The sequence below is a fragment of the Thalassophryne amazonica genome, chromosome 16 (genome assembly GCF_902500255.1).
Source record: "Thalassophryne amazonica chromosome 16, fThaAma1.1, whole genome shotgun sequence".
Lineage (NCBI taxonomy): Eukaryota > Metazoa > Chordata > Actinopteri > Batrachoidiformes > Batrachoididae > Thalassophryne > Thalassophryne amazonica.
In genome coordinates, this window is record NC_047118.1 from 49,553,339 (window position 1) to 49,569,819 (window position 16,481).

At 41.8% G+C, this 16,481-nt stretch overlaps 1 protein-coding gene across 1 annotated transcript in view; it reads left to right on the forward strand.

The window, feature by feature from the left end:
- Nucleotides 1–11,138, forward strand: part of crebbpb (CREB binding protein b) — a 144,525-nt gene extending 133,387 nt beyond the window's left edge. Inside the window, 9 exon segments of the mRNA XM_034190327.1 lie at nt 6,470–6,637; nt 6,871–7,029; nt 7,504–7,671; nt 7,673–7,786; nt 7,882–8,239; nt 8,242–8,276; nt 8,278–8,307; nt 8,309–9,187; nt 9,189–11,138. Of these exon segments, the coding sequence (XP_034046218.1) occupies nt 6,470–6,637; nt 6,871–7,029; nt 7,504–7,671; nt 7,673–7,786; nt 7,882–8,239; nt 8,242–8,276; nt 8,278–8,307; nt 8,309–9,187; nt 9,189–10,169 (2,892 nt within the window). The 3' untranslated portion in view covers nt 10,170–11,138.
- Nucleotides 11,139–16,481: the final 5,343 nt, after the last annotated feature.

The following is a 16,481-nucleotide window of genomic DNA, read 5'->3' on the forward strand; positions in this document are numbered from 1 at the left end:
GTGGAGTAAATACAAATTGTAATGGTTTTGTCTGTTCTGTTATGTTCAAAATAATAGCAGTGTGTTTAAAAAAGTGAGGTAAAGCTCAAATCCTTAAAATACCTTTAATTTCAATACACACAAATGCATTGAGAAACACTGCACATTCTATTCCAATCAAAACATCAAGAAAAATTCATCAAATTTATTACTTTACAGAATGTGGGGAAAAGGAATATTAGGCTGTTCAAAAAAATAGCAGGAACGCAGTCCATGCTGGCCCCTAACCAATTTGGAGCCCAAGGCAAGTTTTTAATGGATTTTTATAGTCATCTAACACAGTACACATTACACTTATGGTACCAAACTCCCATAATGCATTGCAGCACAGTTTGAAACAAAACAGTACTCCATCTTTCTGTGTGAAGTGATGCTGTGTTTGTTACTACATCAAAAGCAGACGCAAGAATTCAAATGCCTGTGTTGCTGAGTTGAGCAACAATAGATTAGTGTCATCAGCATGATAGATAGAAGGCGTTTTGATAGGTTTGCACACAAGGTCAGTAGTTATAAATTGTGAACAGAATAGGTCCTAAAACTGAGCCTTGAGGAACACCTTTTGTGACCTCAAGGAAGGTGGATTTCAAACACAGCCATCTGAACATACTGCCTCCCTACTGCCAAATAGTCTGCAAACCAGACACAATTATGTGTAGAGACACCATGTTTGTGAGAATTTCTAACAAGAGACTGTAATCCCCGTATCCAATGCCTTTTGAAAGATCAAGAAATAGTGCAAAACAAAACTTTTAGAATCCCATGCCTCAAACACATCATTTACAACTTTCAGAATAGTAGTAATAGTGCCTATGTTGCTTCCTAAAACCAGACTTAAAGGTTTAAATATTGTTTGATTCTAGGAAGTCCTTCAGTTCATCACAGACCAGTTAAACTTTTCAAATACTTTTGCCAAAATGCAAAATTTTGAAATAGGTCTGTAATTATTCACATTTGAAGGTTCACCTCCTTTTAGCAGTGGGGTGGTGACAAAAGCAGTGGGGTGACAAAAGCTAGTAGTTAGAGGCTCAGCAATCAGATCCTGCAGCCAACTTAAAAAATAATGGATCCAAACCATCAGGGATGAAAGCAAGATTATTCTTTTTAGATCTAGGGGCTGCAGTCAGATGACCCTCAAAAACTGAATTCAAGCCACAGTGTTTTCTCATACTATGGTGCCGAGCCTATTTATCACATACCAGGGATCATGGGTCAGTGAAATACAGTGGTCCACTTGCTATAACGTGGTTCACCTTTCGTGGTCCCTCGCAGTTTAGTGGATTTTTTTTGTCCAATTTTGCATGCTTTTTTTTTTACAGCGCATTGTGTTCTGCGTCCTCATCAAGCAGGTCGGTCGTGCGCCGTGAAGGCAGAGCAAGCGCATTGTGTTCTGCGTGTCTGTTAGGGATGTGAATCGTACAACAACTCACGATTCAATTCGATTCCGATCCTTGGGGTGACGATTCGATTCAGAATCGATTTTTTGATTCAAAGAGCTCTGAGAAATGGTATATTACTTAAAAAATGTTTATGTTTAAGAAAATGCAGCTTTACAAGGTAATCAATTGATTCTAGATGTAAATTACTTATCTGCTTTGTTTGTTTGGAGTTGGCTGGCAGTTTAGCGAAGCGCTGGTCAGTAGTCGGCAGATACTGCCTGCTCCGCTCTTTTAGCTCCGGGTGTAGTGTAGACATGTGGGGCTTGCGATTTGAAGTGTTTCCGAAGTACTTGACTTTCATTTTGCAGATTTTGCACACTGCATAAGTCATGTCAAGCTCCTTCTTACGTAGCAAATAATAAAATCAAAGTGCACCCAAACATTTGCCTCACAAAGACGTTGCTGGCTGAATTAGCTCTTCTTCCGCCATGCTAAGCTGCAGCCACTGAACTCTGCAGCTCACGAGTGTTTGAAGCACGACGGACCACCCCCCTCGCGGGGACGCTGTAGTACGGAAGCCGTTGCCTGACAAACAGTATCAACGCAGCGACCTAAGCAAGGAAAATGTTTTAAAAAATGCTTTTTTAAAAATCGATTCTTGGACATTTTTGGATCAGTTCAGAATCAATAATAAATAAGAATCGTGATTCGGACGTGAATCGATTTTTTTTCCGACACCCCTAGTGTATGTTTATAAGAATCTTCTCGCCCAGAAGAAAAAAAGAGCACCAACAACTACCCATAACTGTGTTCTTCACTCGGAAAAAGACACCTGCACCGAGGTGTGACTCAGTGGAAAAAGACGCGACAGCGGCACGGCGCCACGATGAAGACACGCGGTCAGAGGAACTGTGAAATACTGGTCAGTCACTATTAATAATTTCTTATGTGTCCAACCTCGTAGGTTGATAGCTAAAATTTAATTCATTAGTTCTAAAAGCCATCATAATTATTTATAGGAAAATGTTCTATTTTTATTTCTCAAACAAATGTTTGGGCCTGAAAACAGGTTGGTCTTATTTTTCTACTAAGGTTTGAACTTTGAGAGCGTTTACACACGAGAGAAAAGTGAGAAAATGTTAATGCCTCTTTGAGAAAAGTGTATAAAGTGTGTAGTGAGGGGTTTTACAGCCTTAAAACGTCTATAGTAATTGTAAACACTGACTACTTCGCGGATTTCGCCTATTGCGGGCTATTTTTAGAACGTAACTCCCGCGATAAACAATGGGACCACTGTACATCAAAATGCTTGGGTCGTGTTTGCCTTATGTCGAAGAGAAATGGCCCTTGAAATGGAGTGTTTCAGCAAGACAATGACCCCAAACCACTAGAAGTGAGCCAAGCATCTTTTGTTCCAGACCAACAACATTAACGTTTTGGAGTGGCCAGCCCATCCCTGGACCTTTATTCATAGAAAACTTGTGGGTTGACATCAGAAATGCTGTTTGAGGCCAAAACCAAGAAATCCAAGAGAATTGTGGTATGCAGTCCAGTCATCCTGAGCTGGAATAACGTGTTCACAGGGGCAAGACATTCGTCAACTCCATGCAACATAGATGAGAAGCAGTTCTCAGAAACATTGGTCTTGCAACTAAATATTAGATTCAGTGATTCACAGGAAAGATGAATCTTCAGGCATTTTTCAGTTTAACACAGTAAATGGTTGAGCTTGTAAAAATAAAATAAATGTAGACACCGCTATTTTTTTTAACAGCCTAATCTTTTTTCTTCAATTTCTGTAAAGTAATAATAAATTTGATATTTTTTTTTATTCAGGTTTTGATTTGGAATAGAATGCGCAGTGTTCCCAGTGCATTTGTGTGTATGGAAACAAAGCTATTATCAGGATTTTGAGCTTTCCCTTAGTTTTTTAAACACTATTATTTGAACACAACTAAAAACTAATTTGTTCACAAATCTGTTAAAATACATTAGAATCATTTTTTTTTTAGGTGTCTCTTTGAAATCCAAGCAGAAGCTGAATGCTCAGCTGAACTAATTTTTGTTCTCAGTTTCTGATTTTCAGCTATGACATTTGATTCCCTACATTTTGCTCAACTGATCTTTCATTAGAACCCCACATTTCTCAGTCAAGCATCTTAGCAGCAAATGCATATTGTACATGATTGCTACTCTGATTGGTTGGACGTGAGATATGGTCCTCAAAATATTAGCTATTATGCATTCTCCTAAATGCCGAATTTCCATGATTTCATTTGGAAACCTAACAGTCAGTGGGGTTGATAACTTTGTAGATGCAGGGAAGGATTGCTTGCAGTGCTGTACCCCCTGAAGATCTCTTCAGCTTCACTGCACAACTATTTTGAATGAAAATGTAACCTGACAAAAAATTATGCTTTCTTAATTTGCAATGTAATGTATTAATGTTGATGTGGTCCAGAATGGAGACTATTAGCTCTCTGGAACAGCATAGTGCAGAAAGGGCTCCACCTTCTGTTCAGTGCTGAGTTTTACAAATGTGAATTAGAACAGGCATTTGACAGTGTTCAGGGAAAAAGAATCTTATCTAACTCTGTAGCATATTCCATTATCACTAGTTGTTTGTTTGTTTTTTAAATAAACTTTTAAATTCTTTTAATTTTGTTATTTGAAGCTTTTCATTCTTAAAGAAACGTGCTGGCATCTTGGTAAGGGGTTTTGATATCTAACACCCCTGTCACACCTTGATGATTTAGCCAGCATATGACCATATTAATAATGCTGGCATACGCTGGCGTAGGGCTAATAAGGAAATGAGTAAGTTTTATGAATTAAAAGCACACTGAAGCACACCGTATACGTCGAATACCAGCAAGTATGACAAAGGATTTTAGGAATGCACAATATTTTTGACGTATGCCAGCATATAACGCATATGCACACCATAGGTTTGTAGGTGAATTATGCGATTGTGACACACATTTCTTGTACGTTACTCATGAGTCGAAATATGTCCGTTGATGCTGTCCATTGATGGCTGAAAGCTGCAGTCCGTATGCAAACAGTTTAGGGACTGTTTCAAATATTGAAACCATTCACACACTGGAGTAAATATAAAGCCTTAATCTTACCTGTCGTTTCAGAGGGATTCATCATCACAGCCTGATGAAACTTGGCTACATAAACCGTCCTCGTTTTGGAAAATGACATCTTATTTCCTTGTTGTGGCTGAAGAAATGTAGGCGTTTTAAAAGAAGTCCTTCTGTATTTTTGTACATTTCTTAGCCTGAACCAGAGAACGCCGGCGCTTTGAGCCACAACAAGAAAATTAACTTATTTTAAAATTTGAAAGAGCCACAGTGCCTCATTCATTCCCGTCAGCGATTACCACACTGGCATCAGTCGTTCTTCAGCATTCTGCACATGATGAAAATAAAAACCCATGATCCACCAAGACAAAAATAAAATTAAGTTTAAAAAATGTTAAATTACCTCTGTTGGGCCTCCGTGTTGAGAGGCAAGACCATGTGCGAGGGTACGCATGCTCGATGACATGCTCATCAATATTTACATGTTCTGCCTATCAAACACAAAGCGTTCTTCTGCAAGCGGTGGAAATGCAAACCAAGTGAGACTTAACATGTTGCACCAAATCATAACAGTTTAGTTTTAGGCTTGTTAGTGACCATCCAATGATCCCCGGGATTACTTTGTGCAACTTCTGTGACCGGTTCAAGGTATATGGCATTCACAACAAACAGCTACGGAGACTTCCAAAAACAAAGTACTCGTGAGTACTTGTTGTGTTTCCGACAGGTGAGGTGACTGTTAGAAGCGTCCCAGCGTGCAACTTGAATAGAATGTAGCTGCTAACGTTAAAGAACTGAGGCACAGATTAATAACGAAGTTGACGTAAGTGTGTGATGTTATGACGACTCGTTTTACGTGAAAACTGTTCATTTGATGCAGTCACTGTAAAAGCTGCAGCTCTGAAGTAGGTTTAGTGCGCCTTGCGACCATGAGCCCTAATGCAGGCCTGTCAAGACCAATCTTTGCTCAAGGCTCGCTTTGTGTACAATTAATTATGAGTGTTGTTATCAATAAAATCTAAAAAAAATAATAATATATCATCTGCTGCTGGGGGAAAAACATTGTGAAGACACTCATGTTCATAGCAGCAGTAAAACAGCTGAGGAGGATTAGTGTGCTGCGCAGCGCACACACACACATTCCATATCCAAATTCACTGTCTCAAAGTAAAAAAAAAAAAAAAAGCTTGCCAGCTCCACTAAGAAAACACACAAAAGGGGGAAACTCTGAAAATGCCAGTCTCACCCAGTTGTAGATTGATTTCCAAATGTAAACTCTACACTATCAAAGAAGTCCCCATACACGCTTGTGCGCATGATCACTGAGTGCAGCTCCGCCTTCAGTTCTCTCACGATTGTGGCATGTTACATAAAGCGTCATGGAGATGTCCCACGTCCATGTACACAGCTTCGGTAAACCAGCATCCACACAAACGGCGTGTCACGACACTTTAGGTTCCAAAATCCAACACTCTGGAAAAGTTACGAGTTTCAGGCTGAAGCGTTTCGTCTCCTGTCTGTAAATCCAAGCCATTCACTTGTCGAACAGGCAAGCTCAGAAGCTTCGTTTTTGGTTTGTAGCAGGTTTCATTTAGCTCTGTCTGTTAGTCATTCAGGATGTTTCTGCTCATTCTAAAATGTACATCACACAGCGATAAATGCCAGGAATTGCTGAGTCAGACGTTTCCCCGGAAATACACCTCCTAATGTTCAGAGTGAGAGGAATAAAATAAATCAGCAATCACTAATTATTTGTGCATGTGTGTGGAGAGACTTGCAATCATGAGTACTTTTATGTTGTCTTGCTAACTAGGATGTTAAAAAATGTGCAGCATGTCCTTTAACCGTTCCGACCTGTACTGTACCGACCCGGTCCACTCGGTGGAAATGGGGCTGTCAACATACGCTGGCTAAATCGTCAAGGTGTGACAGGGCCCTAACTGAGTATTGTGCTTATGTGTTCAGGACATTTTCAAACAGGCAACAGAAGACAGGCTGACAAGTGCCTATGAGCTGCCGTATTTTGAAGGTGACTTTTGGCCAAATGTTCTGGAGGAGTGCATCAAGGAGCTGGAGCAAGAAGAGGAGGAAAGAAAGAAGGAGGAGAACACAGCCTCGTCTGAGACAACAGAGGTGAGAGAGGGTCGGGAATTAAAGTCAGCTGCATAAAAGGAACATTCCTGTTATGCCAACAGCCTTTTGGTTAACCTCTGTCTCAAACCACATTTTATTATCCTGGAGTCCTTTTTATGAAGGCCTTCAGCGGCTGCTCAAGTGTTACATGACCACTTGACATAATTGCACAACCTTTTATCTGTTGTGCAATCGCAGTTTTTCTAAATGTTCCTGTCCTGCCTATTTCAAAGGGTGCTCCTGCTGACAGCAAGAATGCCAAGAAGAAGAACAACAAGAAAACCAACAAAAACAAGAGCAGCATCAGCCGAGCTAATAAGAAGAAGTCTGGGATGCCGAATGTAAATGATCTGTCCCAGAAGCTTTATGCCACAATGGAAAAGCATAAGGAGGTGGGAGATTCAACCATGTTTTTGCAGTTTATCATCAAAATATTTTTCAGAATATTACTGTTTCACTTTGCCCAGCCACACATTGTGCGTAATGTCATGAACTCTCATCAACTAATGACTCACAAGTACCGGAATGGTGTGTTTAGTGCCTAATATTTAAATCATTTGTGTCATCTCAAGCCACTGTACATATACAGCTGGTCATCCTCTGTATTATGCTATTTTTTAAGAGATGCAACATTCCCCTAAGAGTAAGGGTAAACTCATAGTAACCTGCCAAAAGTCACTTTTATCAAGAATAAACCTCAGAACCAGACTCTATGGAGTGGTCATTTATGACTGATTACAGACAAAATACAAACAACGGGACTTGATGAAGCTGATATGGGTGCAATTAAAATGGCCTGATCAGTAATTGTCAGTCATTGCTGATTACATTTAACTGGTTTGTTTCACCTTCTCTTCCACTACCAGGTGTTTTTTGTAATCCACCTACATGCCGGGCCAGTCATTAATACCCTACCACCCATCATGGACCCCGACCCGCTGCTTACTTGTGACCTGATGGATGGCCGTGATGCTTTTCTAACTTTGGCCAGGGATAAGCACTGGGAGTTCAGTTCACTGAGAAGATGCAAATGGGAGCACCATGTGCATGTTGGTGGAGCTGCACAATCAAGGCCAAGACCGCTTTGTCTACACCTGCAATGAGTGCAAGCACCATGTGGAGACACGCTGGCACTGTACTGTCTGTGAGGTAGGGAGTTGTGGCATTTGGAAATGCAATTTGATTCCACACGTTTAAATATTACACTTTGATGTAACCTTTATGTTTTTCTCCCGTGTCATCAGGACTTTGACCTATGCATAAACTGCTACAACACGAAGGGACATGAGCACCAGATGGTAAAATGGGGCCTGGGTATAGACGACGACAGCAACAGTCAGAGTGGCGAGGCCTCAAAAAGCCCACAGGAGAGCCGACGCCTCAGCATTCAGCGCTGCATTCAGTCCCTGGTCCATGCCTGCCAGTGCCGCAACGCAAACTGCTCTCTACCGTCATGCCAGAAGATGAAGAGGGTGGTTCAGCACACCAAGGGATGCAAACGCAAGACAAATGGTGGATGTCCTGTGTGCAAGCAGCTCATCGCTTTGTGTTGTTACCACGCCAAGCACTGTCAGGAGAACAAGTGTCCTGTTCCTTTCTGCCTCACATCAAGCATAAACTTCGTCAGCAGCAGTTGCAGCCACAGGCTCCAGCAGGCTCAGATGATGCGCCCGCAGAATGGCTACAATGGCTGGACGAGGTATGCCCTTGCCATCTCCACCTACCTCAGCTGCCCCAGAGACTGCCAGTTCTGTGCAGCAGCCCAATACACCCCAAACACCCCAGCCCATGCCAGAGCGGCCCCAAAAGCATCAGCCACCAAACTCTGCTGCCATTGCCCAAGGCTTCCCAAACAGTGGCCACAGCAGTCAGCCCCCAACACCAGTCACACAGGGCAAACCAGGGCCTCAGTCATCACCTCTCCATCAGCAACAGTCCCCCCTCTCCAATTTACCACACCAACAGCAACCACAGCAGCAGCCCCCACAGCAGCAGCAGCAGGCCCCTCAGCAGCCACTGCTGGCAGCCCTGAAAGTGGCCAGACAGATTGAAATGGTAGCCAAGGCTAAACAACAGCAGCAGAATTATGCCATGAATGGTGTTCCCATGAATCATCCACGAATGATGGGACCAATACAAGGCCAGATGCAGATGATGCAGGGGCCACGTGGCCCCCAGGTCATGCAGGCCATGCAGCAGGGCCAGTGGGGTCCAGCATTACAGAATCCCATGCAAACTCCACAGGTCTCTCAGCCACAAGTACCCCCTCAACAGGGCCCTATGGCTCCTCAGCAGGCCCAGGGCTCCCCTATGGGTCAGCAGAGTCAGCTTATGCAGAGGCCCATGATGCCCCAGCAACAAGGTCTCTCAATGGCCGGGGTCATGCCTCCTCAAGGACCCTCACAGCAGGGCATCACACCCCAGCAGCAAGGCATGCCCCGGGGAATGTCTGGTAATTTTGCTCCATCTGCTCTGCAGGAGCTGCTTCGTACTCTCAAATCTCCCAGCTCCCCACAACAGCAACAGCAGGTCCTGAACATCCTGAAGTCTTAATCCCCATCTCATGGCCGCCTTCATTAAACAGAGGACAGCCAAGTACCAGGTTAACCAACCGCAGCAGCAGGCCCAACAACAGCAACAGAACCCTCAGACCATGATGGGGCCCCAGGCAGGAATTCAAGCCATGGCACCCATGCAGCCAAATCAGGTGCAGAGGCCAGGGATGCCACCTCAGCAGCCACTTCCACAGCAGACAGGGCCACCAAACATGACACCCATTGGTCCTCCAGGACAGGTGATGAATGCTGCACACAATGGCAGTCCACAGCTGTACCGCAGACAATTGCTGAGGATGCAGCAGATGCAGCAGCAGGGTGGCATTCCTCAGGGCCATGGTCAGTTCCCCCAGCAGCAGCCAGGCCCGGCGAGCTACTCTCAGCTACGTATGCAGCAGCAAATGGCTATGCAAGGAGGTGGAGGGCCTATGAACCAGCTCCTCCCCGTGGCCCAAATGGGTCAACCCGGCATGAGCATGGATGGAACCCAGAATCTCATTCAGCAGCGCTTGCTCCAGCAACAGCAGCAGCAGCAGCAGATGATGAAGCAGCAGATGGGCTCTCCTGCACAGGCTAACTCAATGAGTCCACAGTCCCACATGCTTCAAGGACAGGCGGAGGGAGGACCTCACTTACCTGGCCAAACAATGGTGAGTGCCCTGGGAAACCAAGTGCGTTCGCCTGCTCCAGTGCAATCACCCCGTCCATCTTCACAGCAGCCCCCACATTCCAGTCCTTCCCCACGCATACAGCCCCAGCCCTCACCGCAGCACGTCAGCCTCCACTCAGGCTCTCCTCACCCCACTCTTGCAGGCCCCATGCCAGGCTCCATGGAGCAAGGACACTTGGGTACACCCGATCAAAGTGCCATGCTCCCACAGCTGAACACGCCAAACCGAGGGCCATTAAATAATGACATGAACATGGTGGGTGACACCACGGGAGACACGCTAGAGAAGTTTGTTGAAGGATTGTAGCATTTTGTGACAGAAGAAGGGCCTTGTTCTGTTTGCAGCTGAGAATTTTTGTATTTGCTGATGTATAAAGTTAAAATGAATACAAACAAATGCGTTATGAGGCCTACAAGACTGTGAACATTTCCTTAAAATGGACTGTTTTTTTTCCGCCCCTCCAACAGTGTGTGTTAATAATTGCTGTTGAAAAGAAGGCAACAATGACACAAAGAATATATTTTTTGTTCAGACCAGTGATGCAGAAACTTGCCTGTCCTTTGTTTTTGTTTTTCATGTGTTATGCCTGTTGTTGACTTTTTCCCAGGCAAAAATTCTGAAAACTTAATATTCATTTACATTTTTTTTTTGTACCTTTACAAATTAATATTGAATTTGTGTTAAAAAGACTGTAAAATTTTTTGTGTGGGAACTTTTGCCAGGTTTCACCTCTTGCTCTCTTTCTGTTTCCTGGCTAATTATTTGTTCTGCCATTTTTGAAAAGGACTGCCTTTGGGAAAGCCTTAATTTCTTTCCTGTTTGCAGAATCTATCTGAGATTAATGTATTTGTATAAATGTAGGAATTATTGCACACACCTAAACATCATCATACAGGTGGAAGAGAATCCTGCCCTGAAGCTTGTTTGTGTTCACAGGTGCCAGAATATTTTTGATTTTATTTTTTACTGGCCTGGACCCAGTATCTGTCTTACAAATGTGTAAGATTTACTGGCTCTCCTTCAGTCTAAATTCTCATGAATTCATGAACCTCTTTTGCCTGTTGTGGGAAATAACTTGTTTGACTGCTGATTTGTGTTCAGAGTTTTGTGCATCACTTTCTCTCTTGCATTAAACTTGAACTCTAATGTAAATCCTGCAGCTAGACAGTACTGTAAATACACAGAAATCAGAATGAAACCACTGTATAAATTGGAACAAATGACTCATTTCGTACTTATATACCGTATTGCTAAATAAACCTGTGTGCCACAAACTCTGCTTCCGTTTTCTTATTCAAAGTGGTTGATATGATACCGTATTCTGCCACTTTGTATGGCATCCAAGAAGAAACCGTTTTTTGCAGTATAGCGGCATCATGGCATTGAAGCTGTAAAAGCTCAAAACTTATTGGTACTGTACTATTAGTTCATGGTTTGCATATGTACTTTATCCATATCAACCTTTTTTTAATTTAACAGTCATGCAAGAGTTCACGGAGTAAGTGAAATCTGATTGTGGCTTTTATTTATTTATTTACGAGTATATTTTTTTAAGTGCAATAGATGATGTGTTCCACTTGCAGTCAGGCCAAATATTTGGCCAATGAATTTTTTTTTTTTTCTCTCTCTTTTCTTGCCTCCACCAATGGAGTTGAAATGGGGGGAAGCCCCACAAAAACTAATGTGCTGGGTGTGTGGACTTTTGGCTTTAATTCAAGGGATGGTGGCCAAGTGGCTGGTGAGCTTGGTTTCAGTGTGGCAGGTACCTCGTTCAAACCCCACCCCGGCAAAATTTCTCCATGTAATATGGAGTTGCATCAGGAAGGGCATCTGGAGTAAAACTTGTGCCAAATCAACATGGGAACCTTGGATCTGCTGTGGTGGCCCTGAGTGAAAACAAGGGAGCAACAAGCAATATAAGTTTTTGAATACAAAATAACTTTTACAGCCTGTTCTATTTAGACTTGTTGAGGGATGAAAACGTGAACATTTCCAAGTCACTGAATAGGTTTTGATTGATTTGATTTTGGCAATAAAAGTCCATCTATGTAAAATGCATAACAGAATTTGCTGAGGATGACATAATCAAGCATAAAAACCTATTTCCATTGTGGTCTTCAGGAAAGAAAAAAAATAACAGCCATCAAAAAGCATATATTGACTGGTATTAACAAATTGAATCATCCTAATAACAGGTAAATGCACAATCAGATTTCTGATGTCCGTCAATCCGGATCCAGATCACCTCCATTCAGTGGAGTCTTCCATGTCCTAATACCTGTCTGTGGTGCAAATTTGGTGAGATTCCATGAAGTAGTTTTAACATAATTTCTGAACAGCTGCAAGTTCTACAATGAGGCTCGCCTCTACCTCCGATACATTTTTACTGGACACAGTGCAGAATCATCTGCGTAGAGCAGTTACAGTTTACCACTGGCCATACTAAAATACAAAATCAAGCAAAATGGGGACTGATAATCACAAAATGGGAGTAAAAAAAATGTAACGAAATGGAGTGGAGTGGACCAGACTGACTCCAAATAAATACTTTTATTTAATTGTTTGGCTTTTGTGTTTTTTGTGAGATGCGCTCAGTACATATATGGCGCACCTGAGCGCCTATCGCCTTCTGGCATTCAAGAGATGAAACTTCAGACAATAGTTGTCTGCTCCATTTCATTATGTTTTACCCCCATTTCGTTATCAGTCCCCATTTTGCTAAAAAAAAAAAAGTAATCATATTTGGAGTCAGTCTGCTCCATTTCACTACGTTTTACCCTATTTCATTATTATTAGTCCCCATTTTGCTTAACAATAATTAAATAGAAGTACTTAATTGAATCATATTTTGAGTCAGTCTGCTCCATTTTGCTATGTTTTACCCCTGTTTTGTTATCAGTCTCCATTGTGCTCCATTTCGCTTAAAAACAAAAGTACTTCATTGAAGCATATTTAATCATATTTGGAGTCAGTCTCAGTCAGTCTGCTCCATTTTGTTACATTTCACCCCCATTTTGTCCATTTTGTATTTTAGTATAGCCAATTTACCGCAGCTGGCATGTCAGTTAGCATATAACAGGAAGAGAAATGGCTCCAGAATAGAACCCTGCGGTACACCACAGGTAACAGAGCATTCATCAGAAATGGTACCATTAACATCAAAAAATTGCTTTCTATCTAAATATGATTTGAACCACATTGTATTGATCATACCTATGGCATTCAGTTTTTGTAACATATTATGGCCTACAGGCTTTCTGTAAGTCTTTTCAAATCAGAATCGCCTTTATTGTCATTGTAATTTTTATTGCAACAAGATTTGAGTGCAACTCCAAAAAGGTGCTTTCCGTGGTGTAATTTTTAGCCAAATAAAAGATAATAAATTTAACAAATTGTTTAGAGTATACGTATAGCTAAATAAACATAAGATAAGGTAAAATAAAATAAAATGTGGACCAAGTAAAATGTAAAAACAAGGATTATATATAACTGGGATCATATTGTACAGGAATATTGCACATGGTTTACAGACATTGCACAAGAAACTTGAAAGGTGCGGAAAAGAGTGATTGTTATTGTTCAGTGCAGTGATCGCTCTGGGGAGAAAGCTGTCCCTGAGTCTGTTTGTCCTAGTTTTGATTGACCTATAACATCGGCCGGAGGGTAGTAGGTCAAACAGGTGGTTGCTGGGGTGGGATGTGTTTTTGCAGATGCTGGCAGCTCTGCTGAGGTAGCGAGAACTGGCAATGTCTTCCAGGGTGGGCAGAGAGCAACCAGTGATTCCTTGGGCCATTTTGATCACCCTCTCCGGTGTCAGTGTACTTTGTCATGTTCCTACCTAATATAATCAATCAATCAATTTTTTTATATAGCGCCAAATCACAACAAACCGTTTCCCCAAGGCGCTTTATATTGTAAGGCAAGGCCATACAATAATTATGTAAAACCCCAACGGTCAAAACGACCCCCTGTGATCAAGCACTTGGCTACAGTGGGAAGGAAAAACTCCCTTTTAACAGGAAGAAGCCTCCAGCAGAACCAGGCTCAGGGAGGGGCAGTCTTCTGCAGTGTTGCCACAGTTACTTTGAAAAAGTAATCCCACTACTGATTACTGATTACTCCTTCAAAAAGTAACTTAGTTACTTTACTGATTACTCAAATGTAAAAGTAACTAAGTTAGATTACTAGTTACTTTTTAGTTACTTTTCCCAGCTGCCGACAACAACTCTCTGCCACCTCAACATGACAATGATACATGTTTTGCCAAAACTCACTTTATAGTCACCCTTTCTTGACTTCAATGAAAATAAATACTTGTTTTATAAAAAGTAAAATAAAGACCTCTTTCTTGACCTCATATTTAACTGTTGACAGCACTGTAACAGTAAAACGTGCAATTTCTAACCTACATTGTTTATAAATGTAACTATTAAATTCTTTCTAACATTTTTTCTAACATTTAAATTCTCTCTAAACATTTTACTTGTTGAAATTATTATTATTATTATAAGTAGTATTATTAGTTGTCGTAAAAAAGACTTCAAAACTGGACCTTTAATCTAGGGGTGTGTTGTGGGGGGGCACATCCCTGCCCTACGCCCTCATTCCATCTGGATTTCGCCCCTGCTTTGGCGTTTGAGCACAAAGAATGGATAAAATTTATTTATGCAGAAAACATGACCAGATTTACAGGTAAGAAAGTTTTATTGCGTTTTCACATCATGTGGTCCTCAGAAAGAGAGTTTAGGTGCATTTGAGTGGAAAAATAGTTGTTGACGCATCACGGAGGATCAGCTGATTTTAGCGCGCAAATACGGAGCAGTTCAATCAATCAACTCAATCAACTTTTTTCTTATATAGCGCCAAATCACAACAAACAGTTGCCCCAAGGCGCTCCATATTGTAAGGCAAGGCCATACAATAATTATAAAAAACCCCAACGGTCAAAACGACCCCCTATGAGCAAGCACTTGGCAACAGTGGGAAGGAAAAACTCCCTTTTAACAGGAAGAAACCTCCAGCAGAACCAGGCTCAGGGAGGGGCAGTCTTCTGCTGAGACTGGTTGGGGCTGAGGGAAAAAACCAGGAAAAAGACATGCCGTGAAGGGGAGCAGAGATCGATCACTAATGATTAAATGCAGAGTGATGCATACAGAGCAAAAAGAGAAAGAAACAGTGCATCATGGGAACCCCCCCACAATCTACGTCTAAAGCAGCATAACCAAGGGATGGTCCAGGGTCACCCGATCCAGCCCTAACTATAAGCCTTAGCGAAAAGGAAAGTTTTAAGCCTAATCTTAAAAGTAGAGAGGGTATCTGTCTCCCTGATCTGAATTGGGAGCTGGTTCCACAGGAGAGGAGCCTGAAAGCTGAAGGCTCTGCCTCCCATTCTACTCTTACAAACCCTAGGAACTACAAGTAAGCCCGCAGTCTGAGAGCGAAGCGCTCTAATGGGGTAATATGGTACTATGAGGTCCCTAAGATAAGATGGGACCTGATTATTCAAAACCTTATAAGTAAGAAGAAGAATTTTAAATTCTATTCTAGAATTAACAGGAAGCCAATGAAGAGAGGCCAACACGGGTGACATATGCTCTCTCCTGCTAGTCCCCGTCAGTACTCTAGCTGCAGCATTCTGAACCAACTGAAGGCTTTTTAGGGAACTTTTAGGACAACCTGATAATAATGAATTACAATAGTCCAGCCTAGAGGAAATAAATGCATGAATTAGTTTTTCAGCATCACTCTGAGACAAGACCTTTCTGATTTTAGAGATATTGCGTAAATGCAAAAAGGCAGTCCTACATATTTGTTTAATATGCGCTTTGAATGACATATCCTGATCAAAAATGACTCCAAGATTTCTCACAGTATTACTAGAGATCAGGGAAATGCCATCCAGAGTAACGATCTGGTTAGACACCATGCTTCTAAGATTTGTGGGGCCAAGTACAATAACTTCAGTTTTATCTGAGTTTAAAAGCAGGAAATTAGAGGTCATCCATGTCTTTATGTCTGTAAGACAATCCTGCAGTTTAGCTAATTGGTGTGTATCCTCTGGCTTCATGGATAGATAAAGCTGGGTATCATCTGCGTAACAATGAAAATTTAAGCAATACCGTCTAATAATACTGCCTAAGGGAAGCATGTATAAAGTGAATAAAATTGGTCCTAGCACAGAACCTTGTGGAACTCCATAATTAACTTTAGTCTGTGAAGAAGATTCCCCATTTACATGAACAAACTGTAATCTATTAGACAAATATGATTCAAACCACCGCAGCGCAGTGCCTTTAAGCTCAGCTCAGAATTCTAAATAAAGGAGGAAAAAAAACATAAAAATGTCTCTGTAAAGCTCAGTGCAGGTGTGCTGTTGTCACTGCGCTTTAAGAGGTGAGGACAAGTCAAAGCTGCTGCAGAAAACCGCAGATGAAAAGCTCACAGCTCGCTTAAAGTGGGCAGTTCAGTCGAACCCCGACCTCCTGCCCACGGACCAAGTTTAATGCTGCTATCAACCCACAATGCAAAAATAATAGTAACGCACAGTGACTTGGAGAAGTAACTTTAATCTGATTACTGATTTGGAAAGATTAACGCGTTAGATTACTCGTTACTAAA